Below are 25,521 nucleotides of genomic sequence, written 5' to 3'. Positions count from 1 at the left end.
CCTGCAGTGCACTCACTCACAAAACATCCCCAAACGTCTGGGGCTCTGGTTTGGTCTACGCTAAGATATGGCATAAAAACAAGCAGGAACGCTGTCGTGTACCGTTAGCTCTTCACTAACTTCAATATGATAAGAGAACTCCATCCACATTTGTGGGAGCTGAACTTGGGCTTGGCTGTGGTAAGGCACCGTATATCAATGCGACGGACTCCAGGCTGAAGGGTGGTGGAGGGGCAAATGTCTGTTAGTTGAGTAAAAATGAGCGTGAGACCTACAAGACTCGCTGGTCATCCATCCCTGGGTTAGAAAGGGACACTTGGGTAAAGAAACACTAACGCGTGTTCTATCCAAGTATCATGTAAACAAGTGTGATGCACAATTTCCACATTGAACAGATGTGGGATCGACCTCTTTGAGTCTGCGTCTCAGACTTATGGCTTCAGAGTCATTTACACATCAGGCGTAAACCTTCCATGGCTGATCATCTAGAGGAGGGGGTGTCGGGGCGAGGAAGGTGCTGTTTCTACAGTCCTCAGGGTTAAAGGTCGATGGGGTTCAGATGGCTAAGGCTTGGCAAAGGTTAACGCTAGACGCTGTTAAGAGTCTAGCCACGAAGATTTGAGGTTCAGTCTGAGATTAAAAAAAACAAAAAACTGCACAGACGCTGCAAGCAACAATAATCAGAGCCCAATTACAAGAAAGGACACAGAGCTAATCTGTGGACAATCAACAAGGTTTCAAGGTCGACATTTTGGGAAATACACTTGGCAAAAGTTAGATGAGAAGATTGATATCACTCTCTAATGTCTGAATGGTAAATACGTAGCTGGAGCCGGCAGCTGGTTATCTTAACTTAGCTGGCTCTGTCCAAATGCAACAATATCTACCGACTTTCATCCACTGGTACATTTTAAGTGTTTGGGACATCTAGCTTCCATATAACATGTCTTCTTTCAGATTTGTGGAAAGAAAACATCCAAAATACACATTTAGGTGTTTATTTTACTAACCTTTTTTCTATTTGCGTCTGTCGATTAGATAATGCCTCATTTGCATATTTAAAGATACATTTTCAGAAAACTTGTAATACAAAAAATAATTGTCTTAATGTAAGTAATCAACTGGGTAAAGTTCAAGGTGATATTTATTAGTTTAACTTTAGTTTTTACCCTATTCACCTGGGGCGTCTTCCCTTAACATACCTCTAATGCTGAATTCACACCAGGCAGCGGCGAAGTGCGGCTTGCCACAATAATTAAATTTTTTTTGCGGCCGGGAGAAGTATTCGTGGGTTTTCTTGCGGAAAGAAGTTCTTTGTAACAATCAACATGACTCTGTCTACTGATTGGCTGTAAATACTCTATGCCGCACTTAGGCGCTAAAACTTTTAGTTTGGCCGCCCTTCGCTGCAAAATCAAACGGCTGCATCACGCTGAGCTCGGGAGCGGCCGCCGCAGCTTTTCATAGACATTGCATGGCAGCTCGCCGCTGCTCTCGTGTGAATTCGGTGTAAAAGCTCACTGATTGACATGTTATATCTTGTAAAATGTAAAAAATAAGTTGTGGTTTTACTATTCCTTGGCCAGGAGCCGTTGCCAGGCAACCGGCGGAGACTCCAGGAAGTCACTGCTCCAAGCTAAGAAATGTCTAACGCATAACGCCCCATGAAACGGCAATTTGATTCTTGAAACAGGTGTCTCGAACAAGATGTTGATCTAAAAAGGCAACATCAGAGCGGTGACACAAATACAGGATGTGTGTTGTTGCTTGCAGAGTCGATGCACAGAAAGAGTTATGGCTTCACTTTCTTTCATTCCCAGCTGAAAGCTTACTGGCTGGAGGCAGACCAGGCCACACTGGCTTCCAGGGCTATTCTACTGTATATATACATACAATATATACACATTAGAACAGTTATATAGAGGCATGATTAAAGGTTCAAGCTCAGATTATGGCCACATGTCACGATAAGAAAGTCAAGGTGAAGTCCCGCTGGATATGGCTAATGTCTCGGAGCAGCAAACAGCGCACACTCAGGCAGGTGAGGCGAGCTGTGTGAAAGATCAAAGAGTTGCAGGTAAACATGCACATTATCAGGTTAAAGCACTACCCTTCAACAAGAGTAAATGTTAAGGAAAAAGAAAAAGGGGAGCAGAAGCAGGTTCGAAACATAAAATGTGTGTTTTTTGGCAGTAACACTGTTGCACAAGGTAAGAAGGGAATTCTATAAAAGGAAAGATTCAGATATCTGCAGTTCCACTGGTCTGCGTGTCCAAGTGTGAAGCAGATTGTCGCTGCTGAGGGTCCAATCCACATGCACCAACTGTTGCCATGGAAATTCCTCCCTCCTTCGAACTGTTGTGACTGAGCATCCCCCCAAAAAAAAGCCAGACAAAATGAATCCACAAGTGCGTGAGGAACGATGGAATCAGTGTGTATGAGTACAGGATGGCCTCCTCGGGGGTGGAAATGTTCTGTTACCGCCATCCATCAAACCTGCTGGATCTCTCGGGACTCTCACCTCCACACGTCTGATTGTAGTGTGAATTCTGTGGCAGAGAACTTTAAAAAGCACCAGAGTGATGAGGAATGGCTGAATGACTGAGCTCCCACATAAATGTCCTGGATGTGGGAGCAGAAAGATGGAGAAGGTGTCTGGCTGTCTGGCTGTCTGGTTGTCTGGCTGTCTGGTTGTCTGGCTGTCTGGGTCCAAATGCGGTGAAACTGCGGGGTTAATCCTATGTCCTCTGGGGGTCTGGGGTAATGGGGCCGGGCGTGTTGGTCCCGTCCAAACTGTGTATGGGGATCTGGAACTGAGGGGTGAGGACCGACGGAAACTGCAACAGAGCACAATGTGTTAGGATGCTTTAGACTAATAGAGAGAAAAGAAATGATGCAGGGCTGTCAAAGTTAACGCCACTAATTTCTTTAACGCATTAAAGCAACTTGCTATCATGCCCACTTTATGATAATCACATGCAGTTTGGGGCAAGTCATAGTCAAGTCAGCACACTGACACACTGACAGCTGTTGTTGCCTGTTGGGCTGCAGTTTGCCATGTTATGATTTGAGCATATTGTTTTATGCTAAATGCAGTACCTGTGAGGGTTTCTGGACAATATCTGTCATTGTTTAGTGTTTTTAATTAATTTACAATAATAAATATATACATACATTTGCACAAAGCAGCATATTTGCCCACTCCCATGTTGATAGGAGTATTAAATACTTGACAAATCTCCTATTAAAAAGGTACATTTTGAACAGATAAAAAATGTGTGAATAATTTACGATTAATCACGGACAATCATGTGATTAATCGCGATTAACTAATCGATTGACAGCCCTAGAAATGATACTAGATGAGAGCAGAACAATGGTGTATATTCTGATGTACTAACTTGGAACAGGTGGGCTCCCTGGCGTCGCGTGGCCGGGCTGAGGGGAGCGACCGGACTGAGCGTGCTCCAGAAGTGGATGTTGGACAGCAGAGGACTGGGAGTCAGCAACAGAGTCGGGGTCTGAGGAGGAGGAAGAAAAAACAAGACGGACTCAGTGTGATTGCACAGGAGTACGACAGCATGGATAATTTTTAGATATTCACACATATATTGTACCAGCATATATGTAAGACAATAAGTAATGAGAAATATTAGTAGACAAATGACAAACATATGTTGACAGTGTCTCCTTTACGTGCGTAGTTTGTCCATTGGAGAGCACTGACTGACTGAGAAGTTCATTGTTCAACTGTTAACTCTTGTTCTAGAGTTGTTCCGATATCGATACTGCACTGGGTCTATAATCACAACTCTCCTCTGACAACAGAAGAAACACTAGATAGTTGATTTATTTATTCATTATGAGAATGAATTGTGGGGTCAAATTATTTGAATATACTGATCACGAGCTATCAGCAGCTTTAGAAGGGTAGTTTTGGTGTTTTAAAGTGGGGTTGTATTGTTGTGTAGTCAGTGTATTACCTACAGTAAATGGCGGTCAGCACGCCCGCAGTTTAGAGAAACAGACAGGAAGTACCAGCACGGGAGCACAAAGCAATGTACTGCTGTGAACGGGGGCAGCAACAAAACGTGTTTTAGACACCAAAAAGAAAAATCCATATCCGTTTAAGTGTACGCTATATTTCAAATATTTTCACCACTTTACCTTCAGAGAGCCTTTCCTGACGAGGAACTGAAGCTGTTATCTATCCTCTCTGCAAAGCCACCAGACTCCATTGAAAAAAACAGTAATTTTACCTCGCAGAACACGAGGGTTGATCGCCTAGTTTGTTTGTGCTATTGCGTGACTTTGATGAATCCGAACTAACAAAAGAGACACAACAACACAAACAAACTAACCGATCAACGCAGCGGTAGACCAGCATCTCCTGTGCTCTGCAAGGTCAAATTACTGGGTTTTTTTCTTCAATGGAGTCTGGTTGTTTTGGCGAGAGCATAGATAACGGCTTCAGTTCCCCATCTGAATCATAGACTGTGCAGCTGTCTCACGGCAAGGTGAACCGGTGAAAGTATTCTAAATATAGCGTACACTTAAACTGATACAGAGTTTTTTTTCTTTTAGGTCTCTAAAAGACATTTTCCTGCTGGCCCCGTCCACAGCTATATATTACTTAGCTTCGCTGCTGGTACTCCTGTCTGTTTCTCCAAACTGGGGGCGTGCTGACCGTCATCTACTGTATGTAACACACCGACTATGGAGAAGTACCTCATACAACCCATTTCAAAACATCCACACTATCCCTTTAATCCATAAGCATCTGTATTAAACTCATCTGAACCATCCTATATGACAAAGAGGCAATACTTAAAGTCAATCACTGGCAGAAGAGAGACAAACAGGAAAGAGGAACTCATTCATATGCAACGCTGGATCTCATGATCAAACCTGACCTGACCTGCTGGGGAGGGACAGAATAAAAACAAAATTGTCTGAACCAGCTAATCTAATAGACTTCTAAATTATACGCAGTAGCACACACACAGTCATGTGTTCTGGAAACAACTAAACAACACAAAAACAGCCAGGCATCACAGATCACTGCTGCCGCCTGCTGGTCAGCATCAGGGACTGATGGAGGTTCCCTAGCTTCTGTCAAGTGAGACAAATAATTTCAAAGCAAACACCTGGTAACTCTTAAACAAATATACAGCCTGTCTTCTATTCATATTCTTTAACAGGTCTATGAATATTAGAGGAATTATTTAAACTGCATTCAACAGGCAGAACTTAAAGCTTAACGCCCAGTAAATTATAAAGGACGAGTCCATGCTCTCACCTGAAGCATTGCTGGTGTGAGCGAGGCGGTGGGTAGAGAGGGGCTGCAGAGGTTCATGGGAGAGAAGTCAGACGCGGTGACCAGCAGGGTCGGCGGGCTGATCTGCAGGATATTCGGTGGCTTGCGTATCTTTCCTGAGTTCAGAGTGCTGATTGTGGTGCTGCTGCTCAGCGACGACGAACTGGTTTCAGCGTCCACAAAACTGGTCTCATCTCCAGACAAACCCATGCCGCTGTCCACCTGGTGGACGAGAGACAGACAACAATTTAATTTATTTACTTTTGCTTTACACTTGTCCTACTCTCAGATATCTGGGTCAATACAAGAGGTATGTGTGTGCTTTAGGTAGTTACACTATAGTTGGGTCCATTTCTGGTTTGCCGGTCCAGTGAACGAGTTTAAACCGGTTTAATTTTATGAAAACCGGCTAAACCCACATTTACTAAAGGAATATGACAACGTTCTTTGTTTATAAATGAATTAACGGAGCCACTCGTGTCCCTCGTGTGAAGGAGATCAAATTTCAGTAGAGGTGGGAAGAGGCGCATGTTATGTTTGTTTACTAGAAAGTCCATGTGTCCTTTGGGGTGATAAAATGAGACATGGCAGAGTTAGTCTCTAAAACTGCCAAAGTGGCAACATTTTGGATTTGAAGCCGAAGAAAGAGGTGAGCCTAAAAACCCAAAAAGTGAACTGGAGTAGCTGCACTCTCATTCATGAGCTCTCTCAGTCTCATTGTGTTCCAGGCACACTGCTGAGTCAAGTGCGACACCTAGTGGTTGTTTTCAGAGAAAATGATCTAAAAAACCCCTTTACACTACAGTAGACAGACACAGAGACTAGCTGGTGAATACACTGGAGCATTTAGCAGCCATATATTTAGTGTAAAGTTAACCAGAGCTAAAAGGAAAACAAATATTGGACTCAGAAACACGACTCTCTGTCTGCTGAGTGTGTAAAAAGGTATTTGCTAACAGGTTCACCATAACTGATAACTGATACGATGTCAACGTTTTGTTTACAGCTTGTCTCCGCTGCTTCCAAGTGGTCAAAAATCAGTTATTGCAGGTTTAAAGTTTGGGGGAAAAAATCATCAAACCAACATCCGTACATACCAACTTAGTTATTATTTATTTATTAAGCATTAATCATTCAAAAACTAAGTCATTCTGCTTCATCAGGGCTGTGTCAAGTGTTTTGATCAGATTTGATTGTCAGAGGGGTCTGGCAGTCCATCCTGGTTGCACCGATTTCAAATCGTAAATATTAAACATGTTCAATATTTACGATGGGAGATCCTGTTGTGTGCGGGTAACCCCGAAGACAGCCGATGACGCAGTCATGTGGGAAAGAACGATAGCCAATTGAGAACTAAGCTGACTGAAGAAGGAACCGCGGCAAATGCAAACGTGAAGCATAAAGTAGTAGTAAGATGGAGCTCAGAAATGGAGGACCAACTTGTTAATTTGTGACTGTTTATTTAACGTGTCTCCATGATTTCATCCATCCATCCTTTGTGAATTTTCAGTACAAAGTAGTGCAAAAACTAACATCGCTAATTCTTCCTGTCCGTCATCCACCATGTTTATTTACACTTAAGTCAAGTTTGATTGCGAGAGATTCTGCGAGATTTGCGGTTTTGAGAGTTGAGTTGAGACGGTTCATGAATGAATCTGTTAGTGTGTGGTGTGCTGTTTTGGCAAATCATTGCTCTCCACACACTATAGGAATAAAACTGTTAAATGTAACAGAACATGTCGCTATGTGTGGGCTCTCTCACATTTTCAACATCTGTTAGAATTTTAAAAATCTTTTAGTGTGGGCCAGCCTTTAGCAAACAGCCCAACAACTGTCATCAGATTCTGATTGAATTGAATCTGTTGCTGAACTTTGATTGGTTCACAGAAATACGTGACATCATAAGTGTGAGTCATTCAAAATGAGTCCCACCCACAGAGAACAGTCAAAAACATAATATTGTGTGAAATAAATAACCAAAACTATTCTCATTTTGGGCTTTGTTCACGTAGGACCTCATAGTTTACAAGAAGCTGATTGAGAAAATGTGTTTTCAGGGCCTTGAAAGTGTAATTTTTCTTATAATTTCCTCAGTTATTTAACTAGCGTTGTGTGAGATGTGTTTGTATGTATACTAGCCTTTTCGTGAGCATGAGCGTCTGTTGGATCTTGTGCCTGAGCGTCTGCGGGCTGAGAAGATCTGGACTCGATGTCGCTGTCGATCACCAGCTCCTGGGATGAGTCAGGCACGAGGCTCGGGGACGGGCTGGTCGAGTTCAGGTCCGGTAGGCTGAACGCCGACTCCGATGAGCGGATATGTTCAAACGAGTAGACGGCATGGGACGGCAGCGAGGAGTGTGTGCTGATGTCTACGGCCCTCAGATGCGGAGCGTGCAGATGATCCAGGTGGTCGGACATCAGGGTCGACTCTATGATGACCTGAGCAGACGATGCTGGCTTTGGAGGGGTGTTCCCAAACTTGATGACGGACGGCAAAGCAGTCGGCTGCTGCGACTGAGTCAACTGCTCCTGGCTCTGGGCCGTGCCAGTGAGGCCTCTCTTCTCAGCCAACTTCTCTGCTGGGTTCTCGATTTTGATGGACTTGAAAAGCTGGCGTCCATTTTGCAGCGAGTTTAGGGTGAAGGAGGTGTACAGGCCGGAGTGGATGTAGTCGTTACGGTTCGACTGCTTGGCGTTGGAGCCCAGAGCTGCTGTGCTACTGTGGTCACCGGACTCCCCCTCCTGTAGGGTGCTGTCTCCCCTCTTTAACAGATGAGGGATGCCCCCAGCACCCACATCCCCGCCCTCTGTTCGGGTGGCAACGTCACCTTTCAGGATGTCAGGATAGGACACAAAGCGATAGACAAACTTCTGACCGTTCACCTTCTTTATGATGTTCTGTAAGACACAGAGAAGTAGAACAAGATAGTTTATACTCTGTGAATAACACAAAAAGTACATCATTATCATCTAGGCAGTAAGAGCACAAACAAGACTTTCCCTCACGCACAACGCCTCTACCAAAGAGGCACAAGGGGCAAAAAATAGAAGAGCGAGACCACAAAAAAGCCTTGTACGTGGGACAGCTCGGTCCTTCCTGTCTGTACCCAACTAGCAGCCACTAATGCTGCAGCCAAACATACCAGCGCAGCCCTGCCCAGAACGCCCACAGGGTCAGGCTGTGCTTGTGCCAAACCACAAGCAGAGTGGGAGACAGACAGCAGCACTCTCACTCTCTTCCGTCTGTCACTGAGCAGTGGACTTTAACCACTCGGAGATGCAATTAACTTGTGTTTTATTATTTGCTGTTGCACTCTTTGGTGCAGCTGTCTGGAGGAAAGCAGTCCCCTCAGAGTCTCTAGCTGTACCAAATCACGATTTTGGCTTCCCACAATTAAATGAACATGATCGCCTGTGATATTGACGTTTGAAATGAGAAAAAAACTCCTCTGCATATCAAATTAAGTGCTGCCTAAACTTACAGCCAGCCACCAGCCGCTCGGTGTGGGAGGATCCTCTCCCCGGTTGCTGCCGCAACCGGCTCTATGTCAGCTTGGAAAGGCCCGAGATTGAAGGTGGCTCACGGCCTGGTGGCTCCAACCATGAGCTTTACGGAGGCCCACTTCTGATTATTAAAAAGAATTCGAGGACCACCACCTTCCCAAATAAATAACAAACTGGCTATGGAAATATGTGTTATGCCACTGTCAGGTGCAATGACCCACATAAACATTCAGCTTATCATCACTCGTCACTGCCTGCCATTATGAATCCAAAGTATTCAGGGTTGCAGGGTTGTCTACTCCAACATCACATTTTCGTTTCAAAAACCGCTCCATTTTGTGTCACTACATCCGAGACATATATGTCTAAAAGGTCAAGAGACCCCTTTCAAAAACAGCCATGACAGTTATTTAGCCTCCTTTCCAACTCTGAGGAGACTGTCTGAGGCCCATCAGTGGGCCCCGGCCCAGGGGTTGAGAATAGCTGCTGTACAGCACCCCTCGCCCAAAACCTTGCCGCTTCCCGGGGTCGTGGACTTAATGCTCAATGTGCCCTCTCTCCATGTGAGGAGGGACGGGGCGCGACTGTCACTTGGACTGTCCTCAGTGTGTGTCAGCGGTGATGTCCGCAACACATACCCGTCCCGTCTTGAAACACGGAGTCCATCTCGTTAACCATTTTTTATCTATACAACCAATGTGTTTATGATTAAACTGTTTACAAGAGAACAAAATTGTTTAACTAGCCTCTTAATTTTGCTCAAGTGCACCAGATTGATGCATTTAACTTTAAAATGTAGCCTACAAAAGAGTAGGGTGAAATATTCCTGAGGTTGCAGTCTGATATTGCAGTTTTTTTTCCAACATCGTGCAGCCGAAATTTGTACATTAGCAGGGATGTAGCACAGCATGAATGTGAAAGTAGCTCTGTTTGTTTAGATATGCAAGCGCAATAAACATATGTTGTCGCTAAAATCAATGAAGAATGGTGATAAATAATCGCGATCTCAATATTGATAAAAAAATAATCGTGAAGCCCTACTTAGGTATTATGTAATTGGTTTTATTCCGAAAAAAAAACTGATCTCGTACGTATGAGCATATCACACCAACTGATCAAACTCACTTCATTTTTATTTTTTTTGGAAACCGGGAGTGGGACAAAAATATGATGGTGCCCAAGCCCCAAAGCAGCCTTACTGTGCCAAGTTCATTCATTCAGTGTGTGGGGGAATCATTCAGTTCCCCTCCCTGAACCATTTGTTGCAGCTGTATAGTGGTACCCAAGGTCATATGTGGGTCACTAACAAACTTACATCGGCAGGTCAGGACCTTGTATAGCTCAGAGCAATAGCTCATAGCTCTGGCTCCAGGTCTGACTGGTCTCCAGGCTGTGAGCAGATAGCTGCTTCTCTCCCATCTGTTGCAACAACGGGAGGTGGGGGAGTGTCACACCTATCTCATAACATGCACACACCCCAGGAGGCTTGCAGAACAAGCAGAGCGATATTAGCACTTATTTCACTGTAGTAGCAGCTAATGTTACTGTGTGTTGCTAGTAAGTATTAGAGTAGTTATGTCCATTACTTTTGGGGCTGCATGATTTTGAAAATATATCTAATTGCAATTATTTTGACTGATATTGCAATTGCGATTAGAGATGATATTCTCATTTTGACTGAAAAACATGTTCAAATTATTATAGTGTGATTTTGCAGGGATCTGTACCAAACAAAGATGTTTTCTTAAGTCAGTAGAATTTGATATGGAGGTCATGACATCTCTGCAGGACTACAATATTTAATTAAAATGGTATTTTGAGACACATTTCACCTTAAACAAGTATTGCTGTAGGCAAACGTTCCTTAACATATTGCAACCTGCAGAAGGTAAATAGCCTCCCTGAGTGTGTATTTTTTTGTACTTCTTCATCAGGATGTAGTGTGTTAAAGTCAGATGTTTAATTTGTTTGTTTGTTTGTTTAATTGGAATAATTGCCTTGAAAAAGTGAATCTGAATACCATAACCTGAAATTCTAATTTATTAGTTTGGAATTCCAATAAACTGGAAACTGAGTGTAATATTATAAAATTGAATTCTGAAACTGTATTTGATCCTCGCTGAAAAGTCAACTCTCTCTATTCCTCCGCATCTAATTCTCGCAATTCAATTTACTGAGTCACACATCCATCCGGTTGTTGAGGAAGAGCAATCGAGTGCAGATTCACAGAACTCTGGTCCGTGTCCGTTTTGATAGTTTGATTATTGAATTAAATCCAAAGGGGCAGAAACAAGAAAACGACTTGTATTTCCACAGCAGCGCTGGATCTAACCTGTGTAACCTCAACAACAGAAGGTTGCAAAATTTTAAAGTTTACTGAGCAAACTTTCTATTGCTTCTGTTACACAGGTTAGACCCAGTTGGCTCATATCAGCAAACTTTCAGTCCGACTGAGGGTCACAGTGGGCTGGTGGCCAAAAATGTTAACATCTTGGATACTTATATTGATTTTAATCTTTTGTTTCTGCCAGCCTAAGAGGGTTATGGCTATGAATGAATCAATAGATGAATAATAAGAATAAGCAGAAACATAAGACTTTAATTGAAGCTCCAGCCTACCAACCACATTGTGGCCAATCCAACACTCTGGGGCACATTTTACCAACCGTATTCTGACATTGTTCTGCCCACAATAGCCAACATCAGACAATCAAAAACAGCTGAGAAGGCTGTGATTGGTCAGATGTTTGACAACACATGCTTATGGTTTGGGTCTGGGTTAGTGTGGTTAGGGAGTATTGGGGAGTTAGTGAGTGACTGTTTCCAATCAACTTTCCTGTGGGAACGACAAGACTGGGAAATGTGAGAAAATCAGGCAACAGCTGGCTGATGGTTGACCCAGTATTGGTCTTGTGGTGATAGCATAGTTATCGTGTTGTGTAAACCTTAAACAACTTAAAGTAACCTAGAACCAACTGATGCGTGTCCCACACAGGATAGAAGATTTGATGTGTTTACCTTGTCGTAGTAGTATCTGAGAGCCCGGCTGAGTTTGTCATAGTTCATATTGGGCTTGTTCTTGCGGGCTCCCCACAGCCGGGCCACCTCCTCCGCCTGCAGCAGTTTAAACTCCCCTTCCTCATTGGTCCAGCAGATCAGCTGCTCGTTATTGGAGTCCAATAGGAGCTGGAGAAGGAACTGCCACAGGGTGACAGAGTTGTCCATGTCTCTCACTGAAAAGTTAGAGAGGAGAAACATCATTAGACTCATGGGACTTCTGTGCACAGCGTAACAACACTGGGTTCTGTAAACTTATAAAATATCACCCATGGGCACTACGAAGTCAGTTCAGTAAGTCGGGCCCAATTGCTCCACAATGGGAATCCACAATGGGAAAAGTCTTGATCTTCGTCATCCTCGCCTGTATCTTTAAAAAGCCAAAGAAACCCTTTAAACCACAAAGTCTGCTGGATACCTAAAAGTACGGGCAGAAATGTGGCGCAACTGCTTTAAATGGATATTTAACAGAGGCTGTTTTACAAGCCCAGGTGCGCCGTCTGGTACAAACGATGTTCCCTCATGTGGTGCCCACTTCCCAGGATGATAATGCCACCATACGTCCCGCTGAACAAATGCAAGAGTAGTTTCATTAACAGCTGGATGAAGTCAAACACCTCCCATGCGTTTCCCAGAGCGTAAAGTAGACTTCCGCTTTCTTGATCCCTTGATGAGCTGGACTGGATATTAAAGAAAAAAGTGTAAAGGGTTTTCAGCTGTCCAAAGGACTCAGGCTGTTCAGACGGTAAAGAGAGGCACTATTACTGTTAGGTCGATGATTAGAGCTGTTCCTATACCAATACCAGTATTGGAAATACGTCCGATACTGCCCAAAATTCGGGATCGGGTATCAGCGAGTACGCCAGTCTATGCACCGACCTGATACCGTATTTTATTAACCCAGAAAAAAATCGACTTGCTTATCCGTAAATCAATTCTTCTTCTTCGCCGCTCCAAAACAGTAGCCTTCACTGTGCTGTCGCCCTGGATGTATCATGGCTGCCACTGGCAACTGCTGTTTTAGAGCAGTGAAGAAGAACTGATTGCAGGTAGTTTGTCACAACTGTTTAATAATGATAATATATTTTTTCTATCACGCTGGTATCGGATCGGTACTCGGTATCGGCCAATACCGCAAGTTAAGGTATCGGAATCGGTATCGGGAAGGAAAAAATGATACTGGAACATCTCTATCGATGATACTGAAATACTGTCACATTATTCACGTTAAGCCAATTATTCAGAAATCTGAAAAATGACACCTAATAAAGAACATATATAAAATGTGTTACTGTGATGTGGCTACTGACGAGGCATAGTCGAGGCCAAACATCTTGCTCACATCTGGCTTTTAAAGAGCAGCACATCGTCACGGCCATGAAAATGAAATGGCCCTCACAGTGAGAGGTATAGAATGACATTCATAAGACGTTAATTCAAACAACACCGGGGGCCGAGGAAAGCTATTCACAAAACACCCTGCAAGGATAATGACCTTCACATCAGGGCAACGGTATCCACAGCACAGTGAAAATAATAATCACTATTTTTTTTCAATACTGTAATATCATTACTACAACTCCTAACCATTTCACAAAGAACATGTTCAACTACAGCTTCTATATTAAATAAACTGTGTAGGAGATACTGCAGACCTGTCAATAATCTACAATTCTTACTATAGAAGTTTTATTGTAGACATTTTATTTATCATCACTTGTGAACACTATAGTGTGTTACACCATTTGATTCTTTTAGGTAGGTCTATAGTCTTTCAGACCTGATCTGCACCTGGAATAGACCAGCAGCACCGACATGGGAAACTGGTGCATCCTACTTTGAGCGTCTCAAACAAGTCAAGCTAAACCTCTGCATTAATTACAATCCTTCCTGTCTGTCACCTCAGCTGGGTGCACCTCTAAAGAGTCACATAATTACATGTTGTCCAGAAGGAAAGTGACAGGTTCCTCTCTTCAACAGGTGATAGATGGGAGGGTTCATGCTGAGAGTGACAATGAGAGTGAACCTAAAAGTAGGGACAGGGTAGGTATTTATGTAGGCTGTAATAGTGTGGGTGGATATTCTAAAAACATCAAACACTACATAACTATTAAGTGTCTCATAGTGGGCCACCCTTTGTCTTCAGAGCAGCTTCAGAGCTCCTTATCCTGCCGTCTCTCTGCATCCTGACAGCATGCAGCAGTTTGAGAGATGAAAGAGGAGGAAACCTACTTCCCATGAAGGTTCAGTAGTGTTTACATCTGGTGGTTTGGGAGGTAATGAACAAAAGCAATGTTCACATTTCATGGCTTAATGCTCAGTTCTTTTAATATTTAATCAGATTAATTGCATGATTGTCCACAGTTAGTCGCGATTAACCTTTTATCCGTTCAAAATGTATCTTAAAGGGCCAACAGGCAACAACAGCTGTCAGTGTGTCAGTGTGCTGACTTGACTATGTCTTGCCCCCAACTGCATGTGATTATCATAAAGTGGGCATGTCTGTAAAGGGGAGACTCGTGGGTACCCATAGAACCCATTTACATTCACATATCTCGAGGTCCGAGGTCAAGGGATCCCTTTGAAAATGGCCATGACAGTTTTTCCTCACCAAAATTTAGCATAAGTTTGGATCGTAATTTAACCTCCTTTGCGAAAATCTAGTATGACCTGGTTGGTACCAATGGATTCCTTAGGTTTTTGTAGTTTCATATGATGCCGGTATCTTTAGCTTCTAGCTTTAAAATTGAGCCCGCTTCAACTAAAAAATTGCAAATTGCGTTAAAGAAATTAGTTGCATTAAAACAAATTTGCATTAACAAGTTATTAGCATGTTAACTTTGACAGCCCTTGTTTGAAGTGACCCAAATCTGACATAAGTGTGAATGGATCTCTGCCCTGAAACGCCCACTTTATGATAATCACATCCAGTTTGGGGCAAGTCATAGTCAAGTCAGCACACTGACACACTGACAGCTGTTGTTGCCTGTTGGGCTGCAGTTTGCCATGTTATGATTTGAGCATATTTTTTTATGCTAAATGCAGTACCTGTGAGGGTTTCTGGACAATATCTGTCATTGTTTTGTGTTGTTATTTGATTTCCAATAATAAATATATACATACATTTGCATAAAGCAGCATATTTACCCACTCCCATGTTGATAAGAATATTAAATTCTTGACAAATCTCACTTTAAGGAACATTTTGAACAGATAAAAAAAATATCCACAATCATGCGATTAATCGTGATAAAACATTTAATCGATTGACAGCCCTAGTACCTCTACTACTACTACTACTACTACTACTACTACAGCTGCAGTATGTAAAAGTAAAAAGTATGTGATTTGGAACGTAGCCATAGTCTGACAATAGACGGTTTGACTTGTCATACCACGTAAAGCACACGTGAAAATGATACCATTAATGATGACTCAGTTCCATTAAAATACAAAAAATACCAGGGCCTCCCTTAAGTGGAATGCAGCTATAATTATTGTTATTGAATACACCTGTGCTTTCCCTACTATGACATGGCAAAATGTCTGCCGTGAAAAAGGTCTACATCCTGCTCTTCGTGAAACCTCTCATATACCTTATCTACATTATCTAATACCTTACTGCTATCTCATGTTTGCATGACAACAATTCTGCTGCATTTGTAGTAGCATGGAAATGTGTTGCTTCACACCCAGTGCTCCTAATAGTTTTTTTCACTGCCTACTAGGAGCAACAGGCCTGTGGATCTTTGGCTTCAGGTGAAGGCTAAATTCATCTGAATGCTTTGGAAAGTTGGAAAAAAGAAATCAACCGTAAGGTTTATTTTGTTCACTGTTGTTTATTTGCTCAGAGTTCTAGGTTTGTGGACGCAGTGTTTAGTATAAATCATAATATATATAACAACACACCTTTTGTTTATCAAAAACATCTGTGCTTTTCCTGTGATATTTGCAAATTTGTTAAGAGGTATATCAGTAAAACCTATAAAAAAATATCAATCCGCTTCAACAAAATACGTCAAATATATCAAACGCAATGTTTAATTGCAATGTTTAATTGCAATGTTTAATTTTGTCTAAACACAAAGCAGCTGTACAAGAACTTAACCTTAATAAAATACTGTCTAGAATTATTCAAGTAAGGAATTATCAAATTAAAAAATATGAAAACAAGACTAGAAATCTGACCAGACATTCAATGCCAACTTTAAGTACTTGATTAGTTTGCAATACTCGACGCAATGGACATATTTTGGTCAATACCAAAACAGTTCTGATGTATGATGCCATAGATGTCATAGATATCTCTAGCTCTGTTGTTGTGTTCTGTGCTCCAGGAGGCAAAACAACCAGACTTCTTATAAAAACTTTGATTTGAATAAACTTCCTAGCTGTTTCACAAATGTAACTCAGACCTAATGAGACTTAAGCTTGGGTTGAACGATAAAGAAAACCGCATATTCATAATTTAAGACATATTTGAGATGCTGAGAATAGTTCAGTACTGCAATGAACAACAAAGACAGAGTGCAGACATGTTTTGTTGCAGGGTTTCCATCAGGAAACTGGTTTTGCAGAGGTGGTAAACTGGTATCAAGGCATCAATCTTGAGGTATTGCACCCAGCTGAATGCACAACAAACAATTACACCTCACCCACCAGTGTGTACATTTATAATCATGAACAACAGATCTTATGTTTGCAACAGACCAGGTCATCTTTGAGCCATTTAGGAGAGGTATCCTCAGTGGTGGTCAGCTGTCACAACCCCATAGAGACGCACTGGTACTTGTAGCTAGAATTGCACTGTGAAGTTTACTATCATACTACAGCTTGAATATTATGGCCTGAGCCAGACAGAAGAACCTGTCAGCCTGCTGCGAAGCCCAAAAAAATGGTATTTGGGACAGCCCTAGTTCACATGCAATGCAAGCACGGAAATGTTGGTTATGCAGTGACTCTGACAAATGTAATGGAGGGCCCACTTCTTCTGCAAGGGGAAGGATCTTTTTATTTTTTTGGTGCTTAGTCTTCATTTTTAATAGGGATCACTGATTTATCAGTATCGGCTGATATTCGCCTTGTTGTCTGCCAGTGGCCGATGTTTATCGATTTTGTGCCGGCTAAATGTTATGTTGTAACCAGCTGCTGATCCGGAGAAGAAGCCACTGGCTGGAAACGACACTGGCACGACGTAAAATTGATAGTTTACAAATAAAAGTGAAAGTAAAAGTCGGCCATGCTGGAGTATTACACTGTCTCTGAGAAAGATCAGCGACAACAAAGTTGTATTCTGTATGAAAAACACAACAGGGTAAAGATAGCCCTATTTATGTTTCTAGTAGTTTTTAGATTTACATTTAATTTATGTTTCAAAAAAATAATATTTTGTTGGGCTGCGTATGTACTGAAACATTCTTCTCATGGAGGCTTTTGAAGCAGTTATTTAAAAAAAAAAAAAAAATTGCATGTGAAAGAAGGTTACATTAACAGGGTTTTTCCTGGCTCAAAATAAGACGGGGGCGGTAACATCATGATCATGTGCGTGCATGTGTACTAACCTAGACTGTGTTTGGTCAATGTGTTAAATTGTGGCCAAGTTGTTACAGAGATAGTCAGCGGCAGTGTCTATAATGTTCATCTGCAGTTTTCTGTTGTGTTCCCAATAATAGCGGTTCTTAAAGTGTACTGAAGTAACATATCACATGACATGGTTAAGCTGTTTGAGAATATGATCAAAAAACTTGTAAAACAATTTGATTCCACTGGCAAAATATAATTTATACAAAAGGTAAATCTCCAGTTTTTGAAGCATTTAAAAATGTATTTTAAAAATAATTGTTTTTTTAAGTAATCCCCTCTCACACACGGACGGAGGTGGCCGCCTGGTAATTCTCTATGCAGGAAAAACCCTGATTAAAAGGGACTGTTTGTAACTTCGTACACGTATAAATCATTGCGGGTTGGTGTCCCATGCGCGCTCACGTGTGGCTACGCTGTTCAGACAAGACTCCAAAACAAACTACACGGAAGCACCAAAACCTCAAAGTTATATCTAGCAAAGCCCGTCTTACAAAACAGTGTTGGCTGCAGTGAGAGGATGCAGGGGAGACCATAGCTTTGGTCTCCAGGGCCTGAGTCTCTGCTGTACTCTGCTCCTCTGCCTGCTTGCCTTCACTCACACACCGTGCTCGTTCTCGCTCTCTCGCTCCACTCTCCACACTTGTGAAGTGACGGGGCTCTGCAGCGAGAAACGTTATCGTCTACGACCAAAACTCCGGTGTCTCCCCTGTTCCCTCCGGCCGCGGTCGGGAGGCTGAGGCAGGAAAAGCCAACACTAGAATCAGCATTGATTCATGGAGTGACCTTCGTCTGGTCAGCTAACATTACTGCCAAGCAGCTGAAATATAGAGTGATATTGTGGGTTTAGATGACGTGTGTCGCCTCACTGTTTTGAGCGATGCTCGTTCATGTCTATTTAGAGCGAGCAGGCGCGAGCAACAGGACGCTGACTTTAGTTGACTTAACGGCCACAGGTGTCGCTGTTAACAAGCAATTTCTGATTCTTACAAACAGTCCCTTTAAAGGTTGCTTCATAAATTTGTATGACTGAATTTGTGCTCATTCAAACACAGTGTAATGAAATGCTGAATGACTTTTAGGTCAGTTATTTTTTTATAATGAAGATGTCTTTGTTTCCCTGGCACAGAAGGGGAATAAATAACAACAAAAACAAAATAAACGACAACATTGGTATCGGCATCTGCTATCTGTTATTTAAAACATGGGTATCAGCCCAGAATTTCACAGCGCATCCCTACTTTTTAATCTCCCCTTGCAGGATTTGTGTACAATATTCCTGCAATACACATCCCATCTACTGAGGGGTTTCTCATATTATTACCTAGAAGAGCCACACAAGGAGTCACTAAGTTGACACATGCTGCTATGTGACATTAATATCCTCATAATAATAATAATAACTGATGTGTGATTTTCATGTTTTGCTATTTCGTCCACTCCATGTTACAGTGCTCTCTCTGTCCATATCTGTCAACAAGTGTATGTCTGTGTAAGCTTCTTATGGTGGATGAGTAAATCTGATCCTGACTCATCCAGACCTGCTGGGCTGGAGACACACCCCCCCACACACCCACACACACGCACACACACACACACACACCCCCCCACACACACACACACACACCCCCACACACACACAATCTGTCCCAAACTGTCATGTTAAAAACCGATGATAAATAGGACAGCGTCTAAAACTGCTGCCAGGGAGAAAGATTACCAATGAACGTTATATAATGCCTGACATTGACAGCTAACGATACCTACGGAGCACTGAGTTAACGGCAGCTCGGTCCAATCATTCATCTGACATGTGTTATTAGGCGCTATAAAGGCTCTGACTGGAGGGACTGGTTCCCACCGTCAGCCAGCCCCGCCAGGCGACCACACTAGCAGGCTAGTCTCTGGTAGGCGCTCCAGGTCAATGAAAGCTCGCACCTCCAGACTCACAAACAGTTTCTTTCCCTGGGCCATATGGACACTGAACTAACAATAAATCTGTGCTATATTAATACACTGAATGTGAAATACATTTGATTGTGCAATATATCCTTTGATGCAATATACACCTCAAGTGCAACTACCGTTGTTTACATTTTATTTATTACATCTATACCCTACCTATTATACAAGTACAATTACCTCTGTTTACATTACATCTATTTTTATATTTTATACCTCTAGTGTAACACTTCTGTTTATATTAATTTATTACAGCTACTTTACCTGTTTTATTTGCTTTATAACTGTGTGTTTTACCTGTTACATGTTTTATCTGCCTCGTTTAGTCTTGTCAAGTATTTGTTTTAAAGTACTGACCAGAAGTGGCAACTGTGAATCTTGTTGTATTTAATTATTATTGTTATTTCTTTTCTTGGTTTTGTTTCAGTTTTGAATGTTGAAGTTGTTTTCTCTAGTGTACTTGATGGGTTTGTCTGTAAGCTCATCTACTTAAAAGTTGGTTTAAAAACTGTTGTAATTACCAACAGTGGATTGCATATATGAAAACAGTCTTGAAAAAAGGGAAAAAAGAAAGTATAAAAAAAAGAAAAAAGAAGTGGCAACTGTGAATCTCGTTGTATTTAATACGATGACAATAAAGCTTTCTATTCTATTCTATCTATTCACACAGTGCAAATGAATGAAATTAAATCCATACTTTTCTCATTACTTTCACTTCCTGTCAAACTATCTTTAATGATCACCTTGTGTTGTGCAAAAAGAGCAATTAGACCAACAAAACCTTTACATTACATCGATTTTTATATTTTACACCTCCAGTGTAATACCTCTGTTTACATTTATTTTATTACATCTACCCTACCTGTTTTATGTGCTTTATAACTGTGTGTGTGTTTTACCTGTTATATGTTTTACCTGCCTCGTTTAGTCTTGTCAAGTATTTGTTTTAAAGCACTGACCAGAATTGGCAAACTGTGTGAATCTCGTTGTATTTAATACAATGACAATAAAGCTTTCTATTCTATTCTATTATTATCAATTCACACATCAGTCTGCAAGTCTGCATAATTTATGCTAAACCAAAACCAAAACTGTTTGCACACCAGCAATATTTGCACTATCTGTTTATATCATGTTTATAGCTTATTTTGTATATTGTATATTGGTAGAATTTAAATTTTTTGAATTCTTATTTTATTCTTACGTGTTTATCTATTCTTTTGTTATTATACTGTTTAACTTACACCAACAAAACCAAAGCAAATTCCTAGTATATACCTCTTACACCTGGCAATAAACACGATTCTGATTCTGATTCTAAACCAGTCAACATAAAAGACCACTTGTTGATGAATAACGTTAGTTAGTCAACACACACTCAGTTATATCTTTATCTAACAGTGTAAAGTCACAACATGGAGCTCAGATGCTTCTGTTGTGTATATCATGTGTTTGTAAACAACAACAGAGGAGACAAACATACCTACCTATTTTACAAGTGCATTACATCTATTTTTATATTTTATACCTCTAGTGTAACACCTTTGTTTATATTTATTTATTACATCTACCCTACCTATTTTACAAGTGCAATTACCTCTGTTTACACTACATCTATTTTTATATTTTATACTTCAAGTGTAACTCTTCTGTTTATATGTATTTATTACATCTACTTTACCTGCAACATAAAAGACCACTTGTTGATGAATAACAACATCACACCCCCACAGTTATATCTTTATCTAACAGTGTAAAATCACAGCATGGAGCTCAGATGCTGCTGTCGTGTTGACCATGCGTGTTTGTAAACAGCAGATCAACACAGTAATGTTAGTGTTGCTGTTAGTTAGCGGTTAGCTGTTAGCTGCTAGTTAGCTTAGCCGTTAGCTTGTGCTAAGCTAACTGTTTACCTCTCTGTTGGAGCTCTCCGGATCACCGAGTCGTCGAGCCGCGTCGAAATATCCCCAAAACATCTCTGGAGAGCTTTCTATTGTTCTACAGCTCCGGAAACAAGTTACAGACCGAGAGACAACGAGATACCTGAACATAACACACATTAACCTGCCTGTCTGTAGCTGCTACTGACGGTTGTCTGTCTGTCTGTAACTGACTAACTGACGGTGGAGCCTCTAAACAGGAAATAATGCTGCGTTCACTGATCCTCGTACACCTCATTATCGAGACCTGTCGCGCCTCTAAGTAGCGTTTACTCTGAGACCATAAAGGGATTATGTGTGTAAGTAGCCTTCTTTAATGTGCATCCCAGCTAAAGTTCAATGGTCACACAGATTTATTTTTAATTGATTATGTGTGTTTATGTATGTGTATATACTGCGTGTGCATATATATGTATATATTTATACAGTATATATATGTATATATAAATAGATTTTATTTAATTTTATTGTTATAAATGTATTTAATTTTTTTACTTGGTTTTTTTTATAAATTAGGTTTATTGACCATGAATTCCCAAAAAAGTGTAAAACTTGTGGTAATGAGTTGGAATGAAGTTGGCCAAAAAGGTGTAATACACCATGTAAACATCTCAGGGACAATATTGACTTTACAAAGTTTACAGTTTGTCTGTCAGATGTTCTTAACCTTCCTGTTGTCCTCGGGTCAAATTTGACCCGTTTACAAACTTCATCATATTACAAATATGGGTTTCTTTCATCTGATTGCCCCAAAATAACATGAATGAAAGTAATTCATAATTTCTGGGGGGTTTTCTATGATCAAAAAGGAGGTATAATTTCATGTAAATGAAGTTTATTGACCATAAATTACAGAAAAAAGTGTAAAACTTGTGGTAATGAGTTGGAATGAAGTTGGCCAAAAAGGTGTAATACAGAATTGGTTGATAATTTATAATGTATGCTTTAAAAAAAGTCAAACCAGACTGGGTCAATTTTGACCCGGGAATACAAAAGTTGCATGGTCGACGGGAAGACAACAGAAATTATGCAAATACTTTCTTTGATTTTAGCAATGCATTTTAGCGTTATTCGAATTTGAAAAAAAGACTTAATAATCTAGGCCTAAATTAAATAATTGTTGCCTTGTTTGAAAGTATTAATGCTGGACCATTGAACTTGTTTTTCTTTTCAATATTATATTTATTGTTTTTTTGTTCATTTTGAAACAGCAGAACAAACTTTCAAAAACGTCCCAAATAATAACATTCTCGGTACAAAGAAACTTAACAAACCTAATATTAATATAAAATAAGCCAGTATAGATACAGGGAAAACATTATATAGAAAAAAAAATAGATTTATAAGTAAAAACAATATACACAAGTAAAAAATAAAATGAATGTAAAACAATCAAATTAAATCTATTTATATATACGTATATATACTGTATACATATATACATACATACAAATATACGCACACGCAGTATATACACATACAAAAACACGTATACATATAATCAATTAAAAAAAAATCTGTGTGACCATTGAACTAGCTGGGATGCACATTAAACACCAGGATCCGTGAGGGATGAAGATATGGATGTTGATGTTTTTTTATCATTAATGCATCGGCTTCTTAAGGGTGAACGACTTTAACATTCTCCATCCGGTACTCAATCTGACTTTAGCTCACAGGTAAGTGTCCTATATTACACCGCTCCAAAACAGTACCAGGATTGGGTTGAAAGCATTGTATCAATCAAACGGATGTGTGCAAACAATTTGCTGGTGTAGCAGCATGGTCTCAGTCAAAAGGGATCTGAACAGAACACACCCAGCCTTTAAATAGCCTCCTCTTCTATAGACTCCTCCCCTGGGGATTAAGGTGACTCTGATCCCTCCACCTGCTGGTCTCACAGGACTGACTGCAGGCTTGAGATTTTTAACAGTATTATTATTATTATTGTCAAAAATATAAAAAAACAATGACAACTCAGACAAAATAGGAAATTTAAATCAATATTTTCCCAGACTACTACATGTTATGCCATATACGTAAGCAAAATAGGGATTTTGTGTGTTGCTAGTTGTTGTTTTTAAGTATAAATTATGCAGACCTGTCGCGCCTCTAAATTTGTTGATTTATCATGTTGTGTATTTCCAACGTGATTTTGTGCTTTTATTGTACCATTTACAAGGACTTTGACATTCCAAATGGGAAGAAAAAAGGGGAAAAACAAATGATCATTAGATCTGAACTAGGGCTACCGATCAAAATATTGAATTGCGATTAATTGAATATGGGATTGTCCATAGTTATAGTAATCTACCTTAAAGGGAGATTTATCAAAAATGTGAATTTACTTTACACCCTTTCCTTGTAATATGATTTGTCTCAATAAAAAAAAATATTGTGTACATATATATATATATATATATATATATATATATATATATATATATATATAGTATTTATATTGTTACCTTTAATCATATAATAATAATGATACTGTGATATATTCTTGATCATAAATAATAAAAAAAATAAAAAATAAAGTATGTATATATTTTAAAGTAGAAATTAATTATAATAATATCATTAATGATCATGAAAATATTTCAGTATCATTATTGTTATTAATAATGATAACACATCCAATAGAAACAGTGATAACTGAAAAATGTATTAAAATTAAATAAAATAAATGAATAAATAAAATTTGCTCGGAGACAAAATAGGTGTGTTGCTAGCTGTTGTTCTTGTGTATAAATTATGCAGCAAATACTTTTTTTAAGTTGCAATGCAAAATGCGCTTTAGTGGTGCATTTTAACGTTATTAGTATTATTATTACAATACCTGAAAAAAACAGTGACAACTCACACAAAATAGAAATTTTAAATCAACAGACTATTAAATATTATGCCATATACCTTCATTGCTTCACCTGTTGATGCAGCTTGCATGTTCTCTCATATACCTGTAATATAAAATTACCACCTGTTTGCTCGTTTGTTTATATCGCTCAAAATTCCGACGCTTCCGAGTGCCCTAAACACAACCATTAAACTCAAACTGAGATCACTTCCTCTCTTGTTTGTGTTGTTTATTATTTTGTTGTTACTTTACAGATACACATGTAGTAGCCCTGCTGCTGTACACATCAATATGTCAGTGTGTGATGTCTCTACTAACTTACATGACTCACTGTTTATTTCTCTAGAGCAAGGCTTGTGGTTTACAACTTGTTGCTACAATCTTTGTTGTCAACAATCTGTTTTTATTATTATAATTTTAATTTAAAACTGTGTGAAGTGTACCAAGTTTCATGCCTTTATGAAAAAGTGAACATCATTTTCACATATCACCTGGAATATAACTCATAGCTACTGAATCGGGGTTTCATCAGTTGTAACATGTTTATATTGACAATGGGGTAAGAGCTCCAAATTTACGCTAAATTTTGTCGAGGAAAAACTGGCTTGGCCATTTTCAAAGGGGTCCCTTGACCTCTGACCTCCAGATATGTGAATGTAAATGGGTTCTATGGGTGCATAGTAGTCCTTGTAAATGGTACAATAAAAGCAGAAAAACATGTTGGAAATACACAACATGATAAATCTATTAAGGAAGACGGTCATTAGCAACATGACCTAATATCTTCTCTACAGACACCTACAAAAGAAACTGTAGAAACTTCAAGTATGTTTTCAGATTAACCACCAAGTGGCAGCAAATCACAGCAGCGTCACACTATCATCAACCTGCCCTCAGCAAATGTTAGTCTCATTAGGGGGCGTCTGTAGCTCAGTGGGTAGAGCAGGTTGTCCTTTACCCACGAGGCAGTTCGACCCCCGGTTCCTACTGTCTGCATGTCTTAGTGTCCTTGAGCGAGACAATGAACCGCTTCACAGCATCCCACTGCTCCTAAATGCTTAGGATGGGTTAAATCCAGAGGTCACATGTCTCGTATGTACCTGTATGTACTGTATATGACAAATATAATACAATTTAATAACACATTCATGGTGTGAACACAGAGTAAACTCATTCTAATCATGTTTGGATAACAGAGATTAAATGAAATACTGAATCCATTCAATTCAGATGTTGATTTTGCAAGCATACTGTATAAAAGACCAAGATCAATAAGACATAAACATACCTTTGAATGAGTC

The 25,521-nt window shown here is 40.1% G+C and overlaps 1 protein-coding gene across 2 annotated transcripts; it reads right to left on the bottom strand.

Moving 5' to 3' along the window:
- Positions 1 to 520: 520 nt before the first annotated feature.
- On the bottom strand, positions 521 to 21,570 carry elk4 (ETS transcription factor ELK4). 2 transcript variants are annotated; one of them, XM_037774062.1, is made up of 7 exons: positions 21,334 to 21,570; positions 11,840 to 12,054; positions 7,457 to 8,215; positions 5,300 to 5,539; positions 3,402 to 3,521; positions 2,707 to 2,837; positions 521 to 2,674 (listed from the first exon to the last, which is right to left on the bottom strand). In XM_037774062.1, the coding sequence occupies exons 2-6, from the start codon at positions 12,044 to 12,046 to the stop codon at positions 2,739 to 2,741; spliced, it is 1,425 nt and encodes a 474-aa protein (XP_037629990.1). In that variant the 5' UTR covers positions 12,047 to 12,054; positions 21,334 to 21,570; the 3' UTR covers positions 521 to 2,674; positions 2,707 to 2,738. The 2 variants fall into 2 exon arrangements, with proteins under 2 accessions (XP_037629990.1, XP_037629982.1); XM_037774054.1 differs by having other exon boundaries at positions 521 to 2,837.
- Between the last annotated feature and the right edge of the window lie 3,951 nt (positions 21,571 to 25,521).

The sequence above is a fragment of the Sebastes umbrosus genome, chromosome 1, assembly GCF_015220745.1.
Source record: "Sebastes umbrosus isolate fSebUmb1 chromosome 1, fSebUmb1.pri, whole genome shotgun sequence".
Taxonomy (NCBI): Eukaryota; Metazoa; Chordata; class Actinopteri; order Perciformes; family Sebastidae; genus Sebastes; species Sebastes umbrosus.
Note: the sequence above shows the minus strand (reverse complement) of the source record. Positions and strands in the feature narration are given on the sequence as shown.